The 21,420-nt window shown below is 40.6% G+C and overlaps 2 protein-coding genes across 2 annotated transcripts; both read right to left on the bottom strand.

Annotated features, from left to right (window-relative positions):
• Nucleotides 1-9,010: 9,010 nt before the first annotated feature.
• Nucleotides 9,011-13,976, bottom strand: OTOR (otoraplin). Its single transcript, XM_015856746.2, has 4 exons — nt 12,318-13,976; nt 11,701-11,840; nt 11,038-11,148; nt 9,011-9,390 (listed from the first exon to the last, which is right to left on the bottom strand). Exons 1-4 carry the CDS (start codon nt 12,439-12,441, stop codon nt 9,367-9,369), a joined length of 399 nt encoding a protein of 132 aa, XP_015712232.1. The 5' UTR covers nt 12,442-13,976; the 3' UTR covers nt 9,011-9,366.
• Nucleotides 13,977-14,459: 483 nt separating this feature from the next.
• On the bottom strand, nt 14,460-19,774 carry SNRPB2 (small nuclear ribonucleoprotein polypeptide B2). Its single transcript, XM_015856745.1, has 6 exons — nt 19,618-19,774; nt 18,920-19,092; nt 17,096-17,236; nt 15,972-16,025; nt 15,350-15,438; nt 14,460-14,840 (listed from the first exon to the last, which is right to left on the bottom strand). The coding sequence occupies exons 1-6, from the start codon at nt 19,679-19,681 to the stop codon at nt 14,681-14,683; spliced, it is 681 nt and encodes a 226-aa protein (XP_015712231.1). The 5' UTR covers nt 19,682-19,774; the 3' UTR covers nt 14,460-14,680.
• Between the last annotated feature and the right edge of the window lie 1,646 nt (nt 19,775-21,420).

Below are 21,420 nucleotides of genomic sequence, written 5' to 3' on the forward strand. Positions count from 1 at the left end.
CCCACAACTTTAAAGCCTGTTTAGGATCTACAGACCATCCCTTTGGGAAAATGATTTCCATTTAGCTGGCATGCAACAGCAGCAACAAAAGTCAGGTTGCTTGAGTGTGCAGAATCTCAAACAACTACAAAGAAAACAGAAAAGGTTTCTGAAATACCATCACCAACTCTCAGATGGAAACCTGTATGGAGGGACTGTTAAGAGATCAAGATCTTTCCATCTGTTGGCCTTTACACTTGCAGAGCCCAAATTAATCTCCTTGAATTAAATCAATACTGTAGCTGAGACTGATATTATGACATAATTGGTATAGTCTGAAAGGAAAAAGGCTGAAAAGGAAAGAAAACCAACACACAACAAGGTTAAACAGAATATAAAAGAAAGGAGCAGATACTTAGGTCCAAATATTTTAAACTAAAGACTCTCTCCAAGTTCCCTTCCCCTAGAAAAAGATCACAGGAGACAAACCTGCATATGAGTGAAATAGGAGACCTTCTCTGTGAGTTTTAAAAGCGAAACAAAATAGTGCAATACTATGAATGATGGAGCCTTTAACATTACAGTTGCCTGCAAAGTGTCTTTCTTGAGCATCCACAGGTTAAAGCAAGGTAACAATGAATGTTGAGCAGCCTGCTTACTGTGAGAGGTTAAAAAAATAATCAAAGCAAGCCTTTGCTAGTGGGGTGTTGTGCCCAAAGACACTTTGTCTCTGTTCTCAAATACCAGTCCAAACTGATTTTTCTTCAGTTGTCTTGAAAGCTTTAGCAACTGCCATTTCTAATTTCTCACAGAGAAAGTTGTCTCTTCATTTCCATCAAATTCTATTGAACCTAGGAACTATATAACCCTACTGGAAAATAAGTGATGGGGAAGCCTCTAGAAATAGATATGAAGCTATGTATTAAACCACCTACCTGGGCAGTCCATTCCAGTGCCTGACCACCCTTTCTGAGAAGTAATACTTCCTAATATCCAGCTTGAATCTCCCCTGCTGTAGCTTGAAACCATTCCCTCTGGTTCTATCACTAATGACACGAGAGAAGAGGCCAACCCCCAGCTCACTACAACCCCCCTTCAGGAAGTTATAGAGAGCAATAAGGTCTCCCCTGAGCCTCCTCTTCTCCAGGCTGAACATTCCCAGCTGCTTCAGCCTCTCCTCACATGGCCTGTGCTCCAGACCCCTCACCAGCTTTGTTGCCCTCCTTCTGCTGAATCCCAGTCCTTACAATCAGGCATCCTTGAATCAACACTGAGCAAATCATCCATTGCAGTACAAGCCCTTTCTCCATGCTGGGTGCTACACTTATCAAATTCATAAACTATAACTTCAAAAGTACATGCTACCAATACCAGCTCCTGAAGAATATCAAATGGAAGTACCTTGACATCACAGCTCATTCAATACAAACATTATTTGTATTTACATAAAGAAAACATTATTCTGTCAGCATTTTTTCAAAGGCTTAGAGTTAGCACTACCATCTGCAGTTAAGTAAGCTTAGAACTTCACTTGCATCAAATAAGATATTTAAGCATCTAAACTTACACAACAAGGCCATCTAGAGCTCAAGGCAAGTATTAAATCCAGGTACTCTAATGAAAACACACTTGGCTATCTGCTTTCAGGATGATTTTGTGCAAGGTTACTCTATAGAGGACAGATTGCAGATGCATCTCACATTTCAGCAGAATGAAGCACTGTCTTTGTAGCTCAGTTGCTTCTAATAGTTGGAATCCCAGAACATTCCTATATTCCAGTACTCAAAGTAAAGCTGACTTCCACAAATATTACTGGAACAGCCTCTGCAGCCACCTACAGCAAAAAACCAGCAATTGGCAAGATAAGAGCCATAGAAATAAAAAGCAGAGCCCATGGAATGTGTCTTAAAGGCACTTCATGCCAGGTACAATTCAGAGGAACAAACAGCCTGTTTAATGAATGCTGTGACCCTTCAGCACAAGTGGAGAATATCCCTAGATCATTCTGGTGCAAATAACCTTCTTCCATTGCTTGAAGTAGCCTTTTGACTAGTTCACAGCTGGGCAGTGATGTCAACACATGTCATAACAGGACAAAAATTAAATTAATAGTTTAACTCCTGAATTGAATTTCCCTCAAAGATGAGGTCTGTTTCAACCTATTTTGTCATGATCAACCAAAAATCATAGAAACACAGAATATCCCACATTGGAACGGACCCACAAGGATTATCAAGTCCACTCCCTGGCTCTAAGATTTTCTAGTTCAACCACCAACCTATTACTACCATGCTCCCCAAACTATGTCAGAACTGCTTAGTATTATTATCATTCTTGTTAGTGGCTGTTCTGATGGCATCACTGCAACCACAATGTCACAGTGCAAGATGTGATTTCCTGCCCACTCTTCTCTCCCTAAAGATTGTGCCAAAACCATCAGGGGATGACTTTTACATTTGGTCCCATGGATATCAATGGGATGCAGTCATCAGCCTTGCTACAGGCTGAAGATGCAGCACAGTTAGAACACATCACAGTTAGCTCCAGGTAGAACAAAGTAGAGCTGCAGAATTATATGTCACAGCATATAGAGTACTTGAAGAAGCCTCTCCATTACTCATTTTGCAACAAACATTACTGTAGTGATATTTATTTGACAGATGGAGAAGGGGGGAACAATTACTACTTGTTCTGGCAGAAAACCATGTCTCCCCCAGAGAAAGACAAGGTAGCAATGCCTTAGGGACAGAGATGTTACTGTCTTCCCACTGACAGTCAGGTTTAATGACATAAGGCTTTCTCTGTACATGTAGCCGTCTTGTTGAAAACATGACACTGTGACCACAGCACTCTGACCTTTTTTTCCTGAGCAAACAGCAAGCTCTACCAGCTGATCTACACTGTAAAAAGCAACGTAAGGAAGACATCCTTGTAGTTTAATCTACAGTAGCTGGGATGAGCTTCAAAAGGAAAAAGAGTGATCTTGTGAAAGAAGAATCCACCCAGAGCTACTGAATGCAAACATGTTCTCTCTGGTCCAGGGAGGGCAGGGATGAATCTGTCATGTTATTCAGCATGAGTTAGATGTGTCAGGGGATGTTTTCTGTCTTAATAAGCTCCTTCATTTGCTATATTCTTCTTGCATAATGCTACAGCAGCCTTTCTTGGTCCAACCTCATGACGGACAGAGTACTCCTCATGCATGTGAATTATTTCAGACGTTTACTATTGCATCTTCATAACCAAATGTTCCATGACTACTGAAAACCAAGCCCAGCTCCTAACATTTACCGTCTCCTACCACAAAACTAACTTCATTCAGTTTACACAATGCATTGTCACCATATACAACAAGAGTAAAGACTCTTCAGAGGCGTCCACACCCTTAAGTGATGCTTAAAACCTCTAGTATTATGTGTGTACAATATATACATACGTACATATATGTATACACAAATCCAGTGCTACTTACTAAGCACTCATACAGTTTTACCTAATACCATCTATTTGGAGCTCCTGCTTCTCACTGGCTGACAGTGTAATTTTAGTCTAAGCAGGGAAAGCAATCAGCCTCACACTGATTCCTTTGTGATTTGTATTGACATAACACTATTCATTCCAAGGTTTTTTTTTGTGTGTGCGTGTGTTTTGTTTGTTTGTTTTCTTTTTGTTTTTTTCCCCCTTCAGTCAATCCCTAATATTTTTAAACCTGAATTCTATCTTGCTCCATAAGCCTATCAGTCACTTCTCAGGGCTGGAGACGGAGCTTTATCACAGCGGTTCTACAGAACAAAGCAGGACTGGGAGACTGTAAGGAAGAAAACCCAGCTAACAGGTCAGTATCAGCCACTGAAGATTAATCATTCTTCCTTTGCCAGGGAAAAAACAAAACAGACCCAAAGGCAATTATCTTCCTGCCTAAATCAGGCATTCCCAGTGAATACACATCAATCGAGAATACTTCAATAGCAAGCACAATTGTCAGAATCAGCCCAAGGTTTGCAATAATATTCTCAAGTTACTATTTTCCTCACATGACTCTACCACATATACCCTGGTGTCTAAAGAAGGTGCTGTTTGGATCTATTATTTTACACAGGGTGTAGAGTTGCCAACAATCCTCATGAAGAAGCTACTGTTGTTAGTCGAGTAAGAACTAATCTTTGTACAAGTCTTTGTATACGTATCCTTAGATACAGCAAATATGTACTTTTATCTAGGTCAGGATGACCATCCTTGAAACTGCTAAAGTGATTAAGTAGAGGAACTCTTAATCACAATGTCACAACAAAACTTGCCTTTGAAGACAGGAGCATCTTGAAAAAGCACATAGTTAATTAACGAGAGTAGAGCAGCCTGCAGGAAGGGAGGTTAGTCCTATCTTTGACTGACCAATTGTAGGCCAGAAGCTGCATCAGAGCAGTGGCCAAGTGGTAAGAATATACATAAGAACACTGTCACAAAAATCCCAAAGTGTATCTTTAAACAACTCCATCCTTGAAAAGAAATGCATTCAGCAAAATGATGAAGAACAGGATGGGCAATTGCTAATGGCTTGCTCCATAGATGGGAGAACTGATCATGACATGCCAATAATTAGCGGGGGGAAACTAAGAGGAAGTCGAGCCATGGGGTGAAAATGACTTAGCTCTGCTTTGGGCTATCATCAATCAACTATCATTCAGACTCCACTGAGACAAGCTGTGAAACCTACTGGATTGCTTGTATGGATGCAGGTTTGCTTTTCTACCTCTGAGACGATGAATTGGAAAGACTTCTAGATCACACAGGGAGAACGCAGAGAGAGTTCACAGAGTCCTTCAAATGGTTATTTTGAATTATAAGCATGAATGGAAAGACATAAAGGTTTTTATGAATACATTATTGCTCTCTGCAAAAAACAACAACAAAATACTGGTTTTATAGAAATCTAATGCAGAAAACAGGAGCATAAATGAAAGGAAAGGTCCAGAAGAGTTTATGCCGCAGACAGAACCTTAATGAGATCCAAATGCTGACAGGGGACAGCTGATGCTTATGCAGAAGCAACAGTTAATACTATACAGGGTACAACATGCAGTAATCAAAACAAAGAATACCTCCAGAATATATCAGAGCCCAACAGAGGACCTCTTCTGCTACCACTTAGGGTGCAATACGGAACAACCTGTTTGCATGTGTGCTGTGTTCTTCAAGGACTCAATGCAACTAGAAGTTGAATGCCAGAAAAGCATCTCATGTTTCATTGCCAGTGATGCACAGCCACAGAACAAACCTATTCTCTTCAGATCACAGAGGGGTCAGATTTTCATCAGAAAGACATCTTCCTGCAACAGCTTTGGTAACAAAGAGCACAAGTCATCAGATAATTCAAGTGACAAAACACCACTCCTCATCTTCTCTTAGTCCTACATCTGCCTCACCTGCCAGCCTGGCCTCTTCTGCCAATGTTTTCATAGTTCCTGTCTTCTACTCTCTCCCTGTCAAGGTGGGGATGTAGTTTTGCCTTCCTCCCAAGTGCTCATGCTGCAGCCCATGTGCAGAAAGGAACTTGAGGGTAACACAGTTACCACAGGGCCAGCCACACTTCAGGAGCACACAGCATTGGGATCATCAGAGGTCAATGGCATGACAAAGTTGTGGTTGTAAGAACACACTTTCTGTGGGGAAAAAAAAAGAAACAACACATTGTGGGAAAACCATTAATGAACTGTCACAAACCCTGAGGCAGGTTTCTCGTTAGCAGAATAGATAATAAGATGCTTACAGCAGCATATATAATTACAAAATCTCCAGTGTAAAAGGTTAGTGCCATCACAAATAAGGTTTAAATCCTTCATCTACTGAGTCACCCTTATTATTACCAAGAAGCAGCATCAGAAACCTTGTCTGCTGCCATATAACTCAAGCATGTCCTGTGGAGAGCCAATGAGATGGGCAGGGGAGGACCAACATGAGTGCAGCAGCTGGGAGAGCTGGACTTGTTCACTCTGGGCTTTAGGGGGGGACAGAGAAGCAGCCCCTAAGCAACTGCAAGGGGATTTGGGCTTTTCATTGAGTACTGTTCTTCCGCCCTCCGTGCAGCCAGGCAAGGCAGCACCGCTAGATGTCAGCCCGAGCTCACAAAACATCCTCACTCGCACTGGAAAGCGGCACCAAACCCCAGCCCAAACTCCCAAGGCGTTCCTAATGACAAGTATTTTTTCCTTCAGGTAGTTCCATATGGCGTCACATGTCTCCAAAACCAACTCTGATGAAAATAAATATATATACACTACAGTTTAGTTTAGTTTCAAGGCTTCTGAATCCAAATGGATGCCGTGAGATAACAAGTTAAGAAAGCAAGTTTGAGGATGCCTCAAGAGTTGAAAACAACGCTGTTTAAACACAAAACTTAAGCTATGAGTTTACTTCCCCTATGCCGGAATATAATGAAGGGAAATTGACTATAAGGTCCTGTCAGGCAAATAACACACCTGGCATGTCAGATGCTTTTTTACTTATTAGAGCAGTAGTAGTGAAACTGCTGTGATTTCAATAAGGAAACTGCAAGTACAGTAATCATTGCAGGGAAAATGAAAGAAACTGGAAAATCAAATGCATCCTCCACTACCTGCTAGCATAATATCGATCCTCCTCTCCTTCTCCTGTAAGTCAGCTCCTGTTTATTTCAGCTAGGTACACTGCAGCATGAACACTAAGGGGTCTGAATGGCAAGCTGTGTTGTTCTGAAACAAGCTTCACCTGGGAACGTGCAGTGCAGAAAGCAGATCCATGTTCAGTGTGAAAACTATTGATTTTTAGCTGTCAGCTCTATACTAATAGTGCTGCCAACTGCAAGCACTCCAAAGTTTCCTACATTTTTCTTTTCCTTGTGATCCCTTGCCATTTTCTCCTCCCTGCTCCAGATCTCAGACAAGTCTGGGATCACTTGGTTTACTTTTTGTGCTAGTATTGCTAAGATTATGGTTGTTACACTACTTTATGTTTCTAAGGGTAGAAACTTGGATTTGGCTCTAAAAATGAGAGAGACCTTCAAGTAACAATCAGGCTTCAACAATGGGAATTTAAAATTAACCAAGTTTTGTGACATCTGCAATACTGCATGCTGAGAATAGAACCAAGCACTGATTAAGAGAATGAACAGAAATGGAAAATAATGCTTTGCAGAGGGAGGGCGTCAGACTGCAATACCTCTGCCCTTATGAGCAGAGACGAGACCTCTTGTGAAGTGAGCACACCCAGCATGCTTTCTTTTCTCTGCTCAGCATCCACACAGTGAAGAGACTGCCCTCAGATAGAGCAGCCTAAAGATCAGGAATGGCTGCATTTGTTATATCACATCCCCGGTGACTACTGAACGAAGTCACAAGTCTCCTTTGGACAATTTAGAAAAGGATCCTGCCAATACATTGCATGATGAAGCTATAAATTGATCAAGCCTGTCATAGCAGAGTTAAGGTTGCAGCAGAGGCCACCAGTGCTTGTGAGATGACAGTTTTACACGATGTCAACATATAAAACAAGTACCTATGACACCAGGCAGACAGATAGTGCTGCAAAGCTTCATTAAATTGGAAGCCAACCGACAGTTGCACATTAGAGACTGAACTCGGCAGACAAGTAGGTTCACCAATACAATGCTTTTCCACAGCCAGATGCTTTACAAAGACAACATAAGGGTTCGGTTTGTGAACCACTATCTTACTTTCCTTGGAATTAGGTTGTCAAACAGACACTCTGGTGCCCCCTGAAAGCCCACTAAGTTATTTCCTGCACAGAAAAGATGACCAGACTCTGAAGAGAGCTAGAAAAAGGCAAAGAGGAATACAAGGCAAAGAGGAATACATGCTGTTCACACACTGCAATGACAGCCCCAGGCTCACTGTAACTGCTGAAGAAGTCGTATCAGGGTGATAGGCCAAATGTCATCCTTTGTGCATCTCCAGAAAGGGCACTGACGTGTGTGTGTGTCCACAGTTCCTGCTGTATGCATCCTAAACTGGAATATTCTGCACCCCAGATATTGCACTCATCCTAAAGTTCACCCCGGCAGGAACTGAAAGCAGACATGTGTGCAAGCTCTGTTTGCAGGGATAGGCATTAAGAGTTGTCATGGAGTTCTCTCTAGAGCTCACTCTCCCCTCCAGTGCCGCCCCCTCCCCCCAGGGCCATTTAAGGCAATCCAAAGAAAAAGAAAAGAAAGAAAAAAAACTTGTCTCCTTCACTCATTATCCCACATGATATTGCTGCATCAAGGCTAAATACCAACCACACCTTCAACCACAGGTGCATGTAACACACTGCTGTGCGACACAACCTCCCAACCTTCAAGATCACCCAGTGCAGACATTCACCCACCACCAATACTGCCCACTAACCATGCCCTGCAGTGCCACACCTCCATGTCTGAATGACTCCAGGGACAGTGATGGCACCACCTCCCTGAACAGCTGGTTCCAAAATGGTAGCATTGTTACACAGGAAACATTACCACAGCATCTTTTTTGCCCCTTGCTCCCCATCTCCCCACATACTGCCAGCACAGGGAATGAGGTTCCTTCAGAGAAGAGTACGCTGACAGAGAGAGCACAGTGCTTCCCCACCTAGAAAATAGAACCATAGAATGGCCTGGGTTGAAAAGCCACAATGATCATCCAGTTCCAACCCCCTGCTATGTGCAGAGTCACCAACCACCAGACCAGGCTGCCCAGAGCCACATCCATCCTAGCCTTGAATGCCTGCAGGGATGGGGCATCCACAGCCTCCTTGGGCAACCTGTTCCAGTGAAAATAAATCCAATATGCACACTTACAGAAACATAAACAATAACAACATCAGGTATTCCAAGCACCCTGCACAGCCCTCCCACATGTGGCAGTACAGAGATGCTTCAGCTTGAACACATCCCATAACTATCAGCATTGAGAGCAGTCTAACACAAAATAATGCTGATGGTTTTGTTTCTGCCAGTTTCTCCACTGCAGCATAACTCCTGCAAGAAAAACAATTTAAATGAGCAAGTGACACATTTGCTCAACAAAAGAAGGGCTTTTCCAATGTTTATTTAATATGTAGTATAAGGTTATGGAAGGAAAATGCAGGTCAAGATGGCACATCTAATTCTACATATAACCTGTACTACTCAAAATAATGCAAAGTCTCATAGAAGCATTCACAGGTATAATAATTTCTGAAGAATAAATCCCACAAGACTATTTTCCTCAGCCAAATCACTGCCTTTAAATCAACTTTTGCACTTGAAAGATGACTTATTTTACAATTACTTATTAAAACATAATAAAGTTGATGTTCAGTGAAGGGTTCCGAGTTTCTTTGTCGGCATTTCTTGATAGCACCCTGGAGATTGCTCAGCCATCTTCAGCACTACTCACAGAAGAAATCAATGTCCTGAAAGAGAGTTGAAAGATGTTTTGAGATAACTGAAGGATTAACATTCCTTTATCTACCTTTGGGGGATGATAAGTAGACGCAAACACTGAATACGCTAATGTATTCAAAGTACGTTCTCTATAAATTAACTCCACAGAATTCTGGAGAAGAAAGCTTTTCTTTTTCAACTCCTTTTAATGTGATTGGGATGACATAACTCTTTAAAGTGAATTGAGCGATGCTATGTTCTTTATTTTTCCAAACAATTCCTTTATCTTTTTGTTTCGTATTCCTACATCCACACTTGGCTTTGAGTTGTATGTAACCCCTTATCCATAAACTATTCCTAACCAGACATGAAAAGGATGCCTTAATTTGATTCAGGCTGTGATTCGCTCACTACAGAGAAACCTGACTAGAAAAAAGAAAGCTTACATTAACAACTTGTATGCTCACACTAAGCAACATTTGCATTAAGTCCAGCCTATCACATGTAGCTGGCCACTGATATACTAATGTCCTCATTCATGCTCCCATTTAGTGCAGCAGATCTCCCTCTAATATCCCACCCCCATCAAGGTACCTATCAAGTTGCCCACTCGGTGCTTTCAATGGGCAAGAACTGCATGCTGCTTGATCATTAAGCTTTGGGCATCACCAGGTCCCATAGTATAAATGAAACAATAAATGAAAGGCTAGGGAAAAAGGCAGTCAGAGAAGGTGGTTCTCACTCCAGTGGTAACAACAGCAACAGGCTTAACAGGTTTGAGGCCAGGAAAGCAAGGTACAAGCATTGCCAGCAGCTTAAGTAAAGGGTAGCAGAACTGCAAACATAAGACCAGCTACAACATTGAAAATGGAAGGCTGGTAGCATTACAGGCATATAAGAGCTGTGCAACAACAGCTTGTGTGCAAAGCAGTACTCTCCTTTAAAGGATACTTCTGGATGAATTGATATGACCAGTTAGAGGTCCATTAAGAGCTGCTTTAAACACTTTTAAATGCAAACATAGTCAGATCCTTTAAGCTCACATTTGCAACACATGTTAAAACACAAATCCTAGCAACTATTAAACTTCATTTATTTCTCATTTTCAATGAAACCTTCCTAATAATCAAGAGCTGAGATAAAGAGTCCACATACAACTTCAAGGCTATGAGCAATGTGCTATAGGCATAAACATAAGTGAGTTTTCACATTCAATTGCCAGGGTCCTGCTTTCACTGAAGGGTGAGAAGGGTGTTCAGGAGTGTAAAACAGAAGTATTCTGACATCAATCTATATAGACCATTAATAGAAGGTGTTTGTACACGTTACTGGTGTATGCAGTACAATATTGAGTCCCCAAAAAAGAAAACCATTTGCAACACATTGCAAGAAGCCTGGGTCAGACTCTTATGGGGCCTTCAAGCGATGCTATTCCAATCAGTAGGAACAATAATAGGATCAAGGCCTTAACTCAGCATTTGTGAAGTCTACATTATCAGAGCTTATGTTAGGATTTTATTGAGAACGTTTGCCTGCGTAGAGGCCCAGAGATAGCATCCCTAAGCATCCGTGATATGCTACAATCAGCTGCCACAATTATAATTTGTTTTTACAGGAAATTAGCATTACACAGCCAAGGATAATTATATACAGCTGGGGTTCTGTAAATTCCTTACCGTTGTAGGAACAGTCTTATTTGCTTCTTGATAGACATGTTGTTCTGAGACTAGACTGCGAGGGAAATAACCAACTGTCCCCATATGGTCTTCATACTCTTCTCCATAAACCTTCAAGCAAGGAGATGTATACTTAGGTACATTAGAACAGCCCTCATTTGCTTTAAGCTAATTCATAATTTAGCTAAAATTTTGGATCTACTAGTTCCCCAATTAACCAGCACTTTCAATGAACTATTATCACAAGTTCTAATACAGATAGGTATTTATTTCCTGGAGTAGAATAACAGCACAGTTTTGTTTTTAAGTGACTTCAGCTAATATCAACGTTTACTTTCTTTATATTGAAGTTTTAAGAGCGACTGTAATGAAAGTTTTTCTCCTGTAGTTTCAGTAAGCAGCCGCAGAAAAGAATTGCTGAGCCCTTTAAGTTGGGTTAAATTCATAATTACTGGATAGTTAATGAAGATACTTTAACTTCATTACAAAAAACAGGAGGAGAAAAAAAAGGCCCTTGAGACTCCTCCATCAGTTCAAACGCTCAATTTGAAAACTAAGTTGCCACTTTATAACCCACAGTAGCTCAATATCAACACATTTTTGTCAAGAAATAAATGCCACTCTACTTCTGGTTTGCTCATATACACAGAAATCTCATCTTACGCTTCCAGCCCAGAATTCTCCAGATTCTTTTTCTTTCACTAGTTTTGAGTAAACATAAATCAACTGCCCTTTTTTAATATTAATGAATCTGCAGTCTGGAGCGTTATAATCCTCTTCTGCTCTGACAAGGGAAATGGTGTCTAGGAAAAAGAAATAAAAAAATCAAGAATGAGAAGGATGAATTTAAAGACATGCTTTTATAAAGAAAAATATGGAAGCGTGTGGATGCACACATGTAAAACCATTTCTACGGGCCAAAGTAGGTTATTCTGAAATTAATGTCTGCCAATAATTTGCCCTGCTCATTTTTCCATATCTCCAGTAAGCAGAATAACAGCTTCAGAATGTGTCATTTAACCCTAACGTATGCTACAATCCTTCTGCCTCTTCTCTGCTCTCACCTTTCACTCATGAGAAGGGTCCCTTAGAAAAAGTCTTTCTGCAGTAAAATGGGATTTGATGCTTCGCATTCATCTTCCCACTCTATTTTAAGTTGACAGACCAATTTAAAGATGAGCTAAATAAGTAGTTTTCTGCCACACCACGGCTTCCAAGCCCCACAACTGGTTTTGAGAATATATTCTCTTCTAATTAAAAATCAAAACTAAATTACTCACAGACACAGTCGTCATCAGCACACAGCTTCTTGCTGGCAAGCTTGTCCATAAAAATCCCAGTTGCAAATGGATTCATTAATCCAAGACACAAAAATAAGATCATGAAATAAAGACGCTGTGTCATTTTTCTTTGCTGCGGCACTTCACCGATGCGCACTGTGCCCAATGATCTCTATCTTTTATGGAACAGCCAAACAGCTGGACAAACACCCCTCGCCAATGGGAAAAGATCAGAGTGACATTCCACTGCAACTAGAGGAGCTGGCGGCAAGAGGGAAACCTCAGGTTACACTTATGCAACAGAATCCTTTCCTAAACTTAATCTGGAGCAACTGTATTACTTAAAAATCTTCAGCCTTCCTTCAGTCACACACAGTCTTAATCTAACCTCAAGAAAAATTTGTTGGAGAACGAGAAATTAAGGCAGACCACAACAAATAGGGAAGAAAATTATATCCTTTCAAATCCTTAAGTCCCTTGTTCTACACAATCACACACTAACACTTCTAATCCTCCCTGGCCCATAAACTCTCCATGGCAGCTATTTCCTCATTACAGTCTGCAGAAAGGCGCTGCTTCAAAAAGCTGATCTTAAAATCAGTCCTTATAAATGACCAAAAGCAATGCTTTGTCTAAATAAGTCTTAAGTCAGACCTCAATCACCTCACTACACCACTGGGAAAAACACATGCTCTGCAGCTAGAAGCTCACACAGCACACATAGGGAACACACCACACTGCAGCAAGAAGCTACAGCTTTCAGCCTACTTTCTTGTTTTCCAACTGATCTACTTCAGAAACAATAAAAGCCTCAACACTCACAAGGCAGCTACTGTGCTCATTTGAACACCCGTTTGTAGCACAGTACCCGGCCTTAACACCAGCTGCTTGTCTGAACTACATCTGAAGGAAGCCACACTAACTTCATCCCATTAAGTCTTTGAAAGGGTTGTTAAAGGACTCAGACAAAGCTTTAAGGAACTGAGGAATGGTGCAACATGAAAAGCACGAACGCCACAATACCATTTCTCAAATATGAATCTCCAAGAGCCTGACTGCAATTCTCCTAGACAACACCATGGAAAAATCCAGTGAGTTTCAAAGATATAGTTTAGGTTTTTGTTATTCTCTAAAGCTAAAATATCTCTTTTTATGTCTTCTTCCATCTTTCATTACCTGAACAAAACGCTTCAGCTTTTGAAGTGATTTTTCTCAATACTACATTGGATTACTTCACTGCATTTAGTGTATTTTGTGTCCAACTAAACCGTTAAGTGCTTTAAACAAAGGGGGGGGGGGGGAGGAAACAACACCACAATCACTAGGACATGGATTTTGTGAAGCCTGCCTAAAAATAGACTGACAAACTTATCAGCAGCATCTTTGGAAAGAGACAGAAAGCTCTTATTAAAATCACTGCTAAAGACCAGACAATTGGAAAATCAAAGCCGATCAAAACAAAACCACAAGTCTGTCTGTACAAAGACTTCCACTACCAGCCATCACTGTAGAGAAAGTCAAAAAGTCGAACCAAACTGTCAAATTTGAACCAAATTCTACCCACACCTGCATAAATTAAAACCACAGTGATCTATTTCCCTTAAGTGACCAAATTGTTCTCAGTGAAAAGCAGCTGCTCCCTTGATAGTGAAGCTGAAGACAGAGCACTGCATTTGTTCTGAACACACTGACATTTAACATTCCCACTCACGGTTTTCACTTTGAAGACACATATAATTTTCCAGCACTCACTTCTGAGAAATGAAAGTCACCTTAAAAGTAGTTAAACCAATTTTATAAATTAGCCCCCCGTGGAGCAATGGAAAGCAATGATAATGCCTTCTACTAGGACAGGAGCACGCTTATAAAGGTATTCGTTAAGATTTAGTTTAGAAAGTGATACAGAAGAAGGTAGCTCACCCTTTCCAAAGACCAATGACATCTCAAGAAGAGCATGATCTCCAAAGTGATGCTACTCCCTCAGCTGCCAACCCTTAAATGAGGGTGAGGAGAGGCAGACCCAAGGCACACTGCTTGCACCTGGGTTAGCCATGCCTTCTCACCTGGTGCTCAATCAGGTTCAGGCCATGACCTAGCAATTCTCATCTGCCAGCCTGACAGATTAATAAGACAGATTCAATGACAGTTTGAGAACAGCATAAGCTGAGTTTATTTTATAAAAATTAGTATTTTAGCACAAAAAGTTACTATTCAGTATATCCACAGAAGTCTTGCAACTGTGCTGACAGCTGCAGCCATTTCACACAGCAGTCTTTTCTGCACAGGACAGAAAACATGCCATACTCTCATATTAAAAAAGGAAAAAAAATAAATCAATACAAAGAATTCCAAAGAGTGTCTGGTTATTTCTTAGCATAAGTGATTTTCATGGCATGAGACGGAGTTATCTTGAATCCTTGGAGAGCATCTCGAGCAGCTCCTGCTTGACATTCATTTTCGAACTCCACAAACGCAATGTCATGACGTCCGGGCACTAACCGTACTTCTTTGAATCCAGGAAACCTTTAAAACAAGTTTAAGAAGAGTCAGATAGTGTTTTCTAGTTTGATGATTTACCTCCCTTCAGCAGCCAAAAGACTCTCCCACAAGCATCTACTAGAATAACAGTTAACAAAAGATTCAATTGAAGAATTATTACATTTCCAGTCCTTAGAACTTCAGCTCTTTTAAAATATCATTCAGCTGAAGTTATTTAATCAGTCATGCCCATCTGCAGGAGCAATTAAAGCCGTTTTTAAAACTCTTCCTGATGTCTTTAACATTACTCACCAGCTTGATGCACTGCGGATTGACAACAGATAACTTCTATAATCAAAATCAGTTTAAAAAAAGACTTCCATTTTGCACACAGTCATTAGAACTGACATCTGTAAAGCTGGCAGTAACACAGAACTGAAACACCTTCAAAACCTCTCATTTCTATTAATCAATTAGCCAATAACATCAAAAAAACAAGTGCGTAAAAGCAGCAAAAGGATCCAAAGGAAAATTTCCTTCCATTCAAAACTTACTGATTGAATAACATGGACAGCATCATCTCATTTGTTTCCTCAGGCAGGTTATTAAGGAAAAGAATATAGTTTGGTGGGTTATCAGGCACCTGCAAGATAAGAGCAAAATTCAGCAGACTTTCCATAGCTGTCAGCCCCTCTAAATCGGTCTGCATTATTATTTGAATAAAGACTCCCAGATCCCTAGTTTTGGCTGTAACACCGGTAGCTGGGCTTTAGGATCCCTTCATGCAATATGCAGACACAGATCTCAGTGGTTTTTGGTTTTGCTGCTTAACAGCTGATACTTCAGTTCTCCACCGTACCAGACCTCAGCACTGCCACAGTTCAGACTAACTAGTGCCACTTTAGATTTCACAGGTCATCCAAGACATCTCTACAGGAGGAGATCAGCTTGGAAAAAGGACTTCCTCACCTTCTCAGGTGAAGTATCTGGAAGCCATGATAAACCACCTGCTCATCTACAGCAGAAATGAACTACTGTGTATCTTTGGGGCAACTGAAACCCATAGAAAACACATCGTTTTACTACACCATACTATTAAAATTTATTCGTTACAAACTCCATTAGATCTTAAGCTTCAGAAAGTCTAAAAGACCCGCTCACAAAAACAAGCATTACCTGCTGATTCTGCGGTGAAGTCCCAGGGGCACTGCTTGAATTTTGTGTTGCTCCCTAGTAAGTAAGAGCAAAATAGTTTTTAAAAGATATTTGGTTAGAGATAAATACATGGTGATGTGCTTCTGTACAACTCAAGTAGTGTATGAAAGACGGTGTGGACTTATTTTTGTTAAGCTGCAATCCAAGGAACATTTGTTTATGAAATACTTGCCCAAGGGAACCAACAACACGTGGACTGCATTGAATCCCCAAACCAGGTAATCAAAGAATAAAAATTTAACTAATGGCTGAGTCGGCAGATACAGCAAATCACTACTCAGCCATCATTAAATTCAGTTGAGTTAGACACAAAGTAGCTTTTGAAAATGAAGACCTAGACAAGACATGATAGACACAACATGAGAATAAAATACAGGCTTCACTGAGGACTCCAGTTTAACAAGCATAACTAAAGCTATTACCATTATAAATAAAAACAATTACTCCTAGGAAATCACTATATAAGAATTGATTTTGAATAAATCCTGAGGAAACTGAATTTTCTATGCAGATGAAGTTATTTTTATGATCACATACGTCTCATTGACAACGAACTGTGCCTTTACAGAAACAGTAATTAAGACAATATTCAAAATTTGTGCCTTCGTTTTTTTTTTTTCCTCCTGTCTTTGCAAATCAACTGCTAAATATTGTTAGCCTAGGCCAGGCCAACCATTACAGGAGATACATTCCATGCCAGCTCCTTCTCATCTAACTGCAAATGGATCACAATGTTCTACCCATCTACCATTCTACATATATGAACATATACATATTGTTACTTTCTACATTGGTTTATTGTACCTTTGCTCTGTACCTTAGTTTTCATCTTACAACAGGAACGAGGAAAAAAAAAAAGCATTAAAAATAAAAACAATAAAATAAAATGCATTAAAGACTATGCAATCATACTCCATCCTGCAGCTTTCATGAGTGCTAAAGAACACTACAAATGTAGAGACAACAATTGAAAGAACTTAAAGTACTTAGTCCTAAAAAGATCCAAAACATTACATTACCAAAAAAGAGGGTGTACGGTTTGAATTGCTTTTTCCCTTCTTTTTGGAAATACAGAAGTCCCTTACCTGAATTATCTTTTTATTTGCTGCATTAGCTGACTGTTCCAGAGACTTGGCCTTCTTCTTTTCCTTCCTCTTCTCCTTGTCAGCAAAAGTACCGCGCATTTTAGAGATGATATCAGAGTCTGTTTTGGCATACTGAATACGCTTTCAAAAGGAAAAAAACAACAAAATTGTACTGTTTGTTATACTGAAAATCTCACACCAACTTCACTGAACGCATTCTCTTTCATTCACACAATACATTTGTAGCAACACTGTTTTAAATTATATTTTTACAGAGTACGTAACATGCTAATTATGCCTAATTATGCTAGGCAGGGGGGATAGAACTACATGATCCTTGAGGTCCCTTCCAACCCGGGTCATTCTGTAATTCTGTGATTAATTCTGATCGCAACTAAAGAACTTTTAAAAACCAGGATAGACCTCTCATGAGAAGAGATTACTAATTTTATGACCCTCATTGGAATCGGCACTCTAATCAGCTAACAGCATCTTTACCGTGTCTGTCAAGGTAGCAGATGTACAAAGCTATATAACATCAGTTAACAAAATTGGCACCAGCTGCTACTAAAAAAAAAAACCTAGGGGGATAAAGCATCTGAGCCTGGGGGGTGGAGCTGATAAGGTTCCAGTGATCTCAGATCTCTGCAGAAAACTGAGTTCAGTAAAAGTCAGAATAAACAAACAGAATAAACACTTGCCTCAATTCAACCCAGACCGCATAGGTTGTATCAGCAGCACAACTATGCTATTCTTCTGACAAGAGCTTCCTGAAAGTGCCCAAGTGAAAGACAAATGATGGAGCTACGAGTATATAAGGGCACAGCATTACACACGTATATATACACATGTGTATACTTTTACAATCCTATCACTTATTGAAGACTACTCCACCAGCTGAATTTATTTTTTATCCTTTGTCCATTTCTAGACATAGGATGCATCCTGCAGTCAGTATTCAAAGAGGGAAATGCACCTGAATGCTTATAATGCCTTAATGCACTTTAATTCTCTACTGCATTTTACTGAACACAAAGGCCTTTAAGGGTAAGTGACAGAACTAAGCTTGCACAGTTGCTTAGCATACAGTTATACAATTATACAGTTAATTATACAGTCAATAGGTAAACAGAGGTTAAACAGGTGTTTGGTATGAAAGATTATTGTGATAGAAAGATAATCTGTGATAAATAGAAAATGCTCACTGATGTTGAAGGGTCAAAGGAGTGATCTCCAGAGAAAGAGACCTTGCCTTAGTAGTAGTCAGCCCTTAAATGAGATCCGGGAGAGGTGAAGCCAAGCTTCACATGCTTCTGGCAGCACAGCTGAATTACCTTCATCTGTGCTCCCACAGCTGATTCATTGCTTGCCTCAGGTGGTTAATCAGAGGTTCAGGCTGTGATCAACAGTTTCCCATACACCAGGAACTGTTAGATAATCTGAGAGCATTCATGAAAGAAGTGTGTGCCTCAACAAAACAACAGTATAGCTCTCCTTATCGCCCAAAGACACGAGCTGAAAGTATTAGTGTACCCACAGATCACTGAAGTGGACCGTTTGCACATATAAGCCTCCCAAATTAGGAGATGCCCAGTTACCCAAACAGGCTGCAAGTGTGTTTCAATTCACTGTGTGTTTCAATTACTGTCTCTCCAGTGCGCCTCAAGCTTGTATAAATACATATATTTGTCAAGACAGGACATTACTGCGTAATAGCACAATTGCAAGTACATCTAACAGTTAATTCCCAAGGCACAAGTACCAAAACACTGCAACACACCACAGTAATGTTATTTTCCACAGAGAAGGAAGAAAATAACTTACCATCGGTTTCCCATAAAATGGAAAGCCTTGCAGCTGTCTCAGAGCATTGGTAGATGATCCTAGTTCTTTAAATATAACAAAAGCCTGTCCTCTCATTTTCATAGTCTTCAAAGCCACAATGTCAACCACATGACCAAACTGTGAGAATAATGCATATAAGGACCTCTTCAATTCTGTTAACAAGAAAGAAAAAACACAAAAAGACTATAATGGGTTGCACGCAAACGTCTGTATCTACAGAGATAGATACTCACACAGAGAATATGGTGTCCCTCAGTTGATCTTTGCAACCTTTACCTCACAGCAGTAAGCTACACAAGCTTAGAACTGCTGTACAAATGCATATTCGCCCAGTTTTAGCAGGGAGGTGTATTGGCTTCGCAATACTCAGCTAGAGAAGAAACCGTACTAACTCTGTATTAACTTTATATAGGTAATAACTACACAAAAGGACAAACAGCTCGGCTATGTATGAGCACCACTCACAGCTGCTGCTGACACCCACCACAAACCGCTCAGTAACGCCTGCAGGCCTCGAAGAGCATTTGAAGTTAAAAGTTATGATGATAAACAGTTATTGATGGAGGCTCAGGGCACGGCATCAGGGCCAACCAGCCGCCTCAGAGCCAAACCACGGCCTCTCAACAGAGAGCAACGGGACGAGACATGAGCGGACTGCCCCCCCCCCACCCCCCTACCTTCTTTCTTAATCTTATCATTGATGTTGTTGATGTAGATGGTGTGGTTCGGCCTGATGTCCATGCTTCAAGCCGGCCGCCGATCAGCCGGCAGACAAAGCACACGCGCAGCCAAGATGGCCGCCGTGACGACGCAGGCCGCAGAGCCGCTCCCGGAGCGATCGATGCGTCGGAATCGCGATGGCGGGCGGCGCATGCGCGGTGCTTTGTTGGTTGGATCCTGAAGGGCTCCAAGATGGTGGTTTGATTTGATACACACCGCAAGTCTAAATAGTGTTAGACAGCAGTTCCCGGCACTTTTCTCTGTTTATTGTTTTATAAGCGACTAACATAAAGCATGTCTGTGAAATCCAGGCGTGAATAATGTATTGAAACGTTTTTTAGAAAGGTATAGCATGTGTTTTATGCGTTGATCAGTAACACAGTCCACATGACTCATAATTTAGTTACAAAGTCCAAAACTACTTACTTGTTATCAAATCAGGGTAGCTAAGGGAATTTGATTGTCTTCTGGAGTGACATAATATGAATGACTTTCTTTTGAAGTCTTTAAGCTGCTCATAGAGAAGAAACTAATGAAAACATACACACAAAAAACCTTAACCTGACAGAAAATAAGGAAGGATTCATGGCTTCTGTAATTCTTCAGTGCCGCACTCATACTTGCTCAGAGTCACTCTAAGCACTGCTGATTTATTCTTGAAGAATTTGAATGCAATAAAGCAGAAAGCCATCCTTTCCTCAGGTGGGATTTCAGTCTGTCTGCTGATTCAGAATAGAAGCAACATTCATTCCTCAGGCTCCCCCCTAGATTTATTTAGATTACTTTTGTTTTCTTAATCCCCAGAGAGGTACAGTACTATTCTATTCACAAAAGGAGTTATTTGTTTAAAAGTCCATGAGAGCTTGAAGAATTGTACAAACTATTCCAAGTTTCTTAGCAAGAATGCCTCTGGCAACTTAGTAGGCAGTTACAGTACATCACCAATATAATATGCTGGAATCATGCTTGCAACTAACAGGTAGCTGATTTCCAGAGACTCTAAGAAGTGTTGGAGAAGCAAAGCAGAGAAGACAAGAGTTTTTGAACACTGCTTTGTATCCACTGCTCTTTTCCAGTCCCTTACTTGAGATCGAGGATACCTGGCATTGATTTATTATTGCAGCTGTTTGTTATGAAACCTGTAAGAAGATTCATTTTTATTCTTCTAAGAGCAGCTCTCTGCATTAAAGCAAGACGGTAATCAAGAGCAGTGTACAGTGGAAGTTTTGTTCCTGGTTTCATAGCATCATGCAATCTTCATAGCTTTGATTTGGTCCACGTGCACATAATAATGCTTCAGACTTTTCACAGTAATTATCCTGCAGTATTAAGACTGTAGCATTGTTAAATTCACACAGATCTATCTGTATAAAAATGTTTTCATCTCAACAGCGTGGGGAGGAATCACATGCTAGTAAGAAGCATGTGTATGATGTGGGTGGATTTGTCTTCTGTAGTTTGGTTCCACTTTTTGACTGCTCTGTTCTGCTGTGTCAAGCGTGATTATGCAGCACATCAGTAAACACTGGGACATGCACAGAGACAATGGACAAAATGACAGGAAATACAGAAATTCCCAAGCAAGTGCACGTTAGCAGTGCGAGCAGCTGCAAAGTTAACCTGCATGAAACCTCACATTTTAGTCAGAAGGTTGAGCAGCTTACAGATCTATATTCAATTGGAAGGTGCAAAACAGAAAGTATTGTGTCCTAGAAATCCGTGGTTGCTGGTCAGTTATCCTGTCTGCCATCCACAAGTGC

This window comes from Coturnix japonica, chromosome 3 (assembly GCF_001577835.2).
Source record: "Coturnix japonica isolate 7356 chromosome 3, Coturnix japonica 2.1, whole genome shotgun sequence".
In the NCBI taxonomy this organism is placed as follows: Eukaryota; Metazoa; Chordata; class Aves; order Galliformes; family Phasianidae; genus Coturnix; species Coturnix japonica.

Excerpts from the sequence above, each read along its gene's own strand:
- OTOR (XM_015856746.2), bottom strand. The coding sequence starts at position 12,441 with ATGACACAGCGTCTTTATTTCATGATCTTATTTTTGTGTCTTGGATTA. Across the intron at positions 11,841-12,317 it reads TGCTGATGACGACTGTGTCT|ACACCATTTCCCTTGTCAGA; the intron begins GTGAGTAATTTA and ends TCTTTTTCCTAG. Across the intron at positions 11,149-11,700 it reads GAGAATTCTGGGCTGGAAGC|GTTTATGGAGAAGAGTATGA; the intron begins GTAAGATGAGAT and ends CCTTGCTTGAAG.
- SNRPB2 (XM_015856745.1), bottom strand. The coding sequence starts at position 19,681 with ATGGACATCAGGCCGAACCACACCATCTACATCAACAACATCAATGAT. Across the intron at positions 19,093-19,617 it reads TGATAAGATTAAGAAAGAAG|AATTGAAGAGGTCCTTATAT; the intron begins GTAGGGGGGTGG and ends TCTTGTTAACAG. Across the intron at positions 17,237-18,919 it reads CATTTTATGGGAAACCGATG|CGTATTCAGTATGCCAAAAC; the intron begins GTAAGTTATTTT and ends TCCTTTTGAAAG.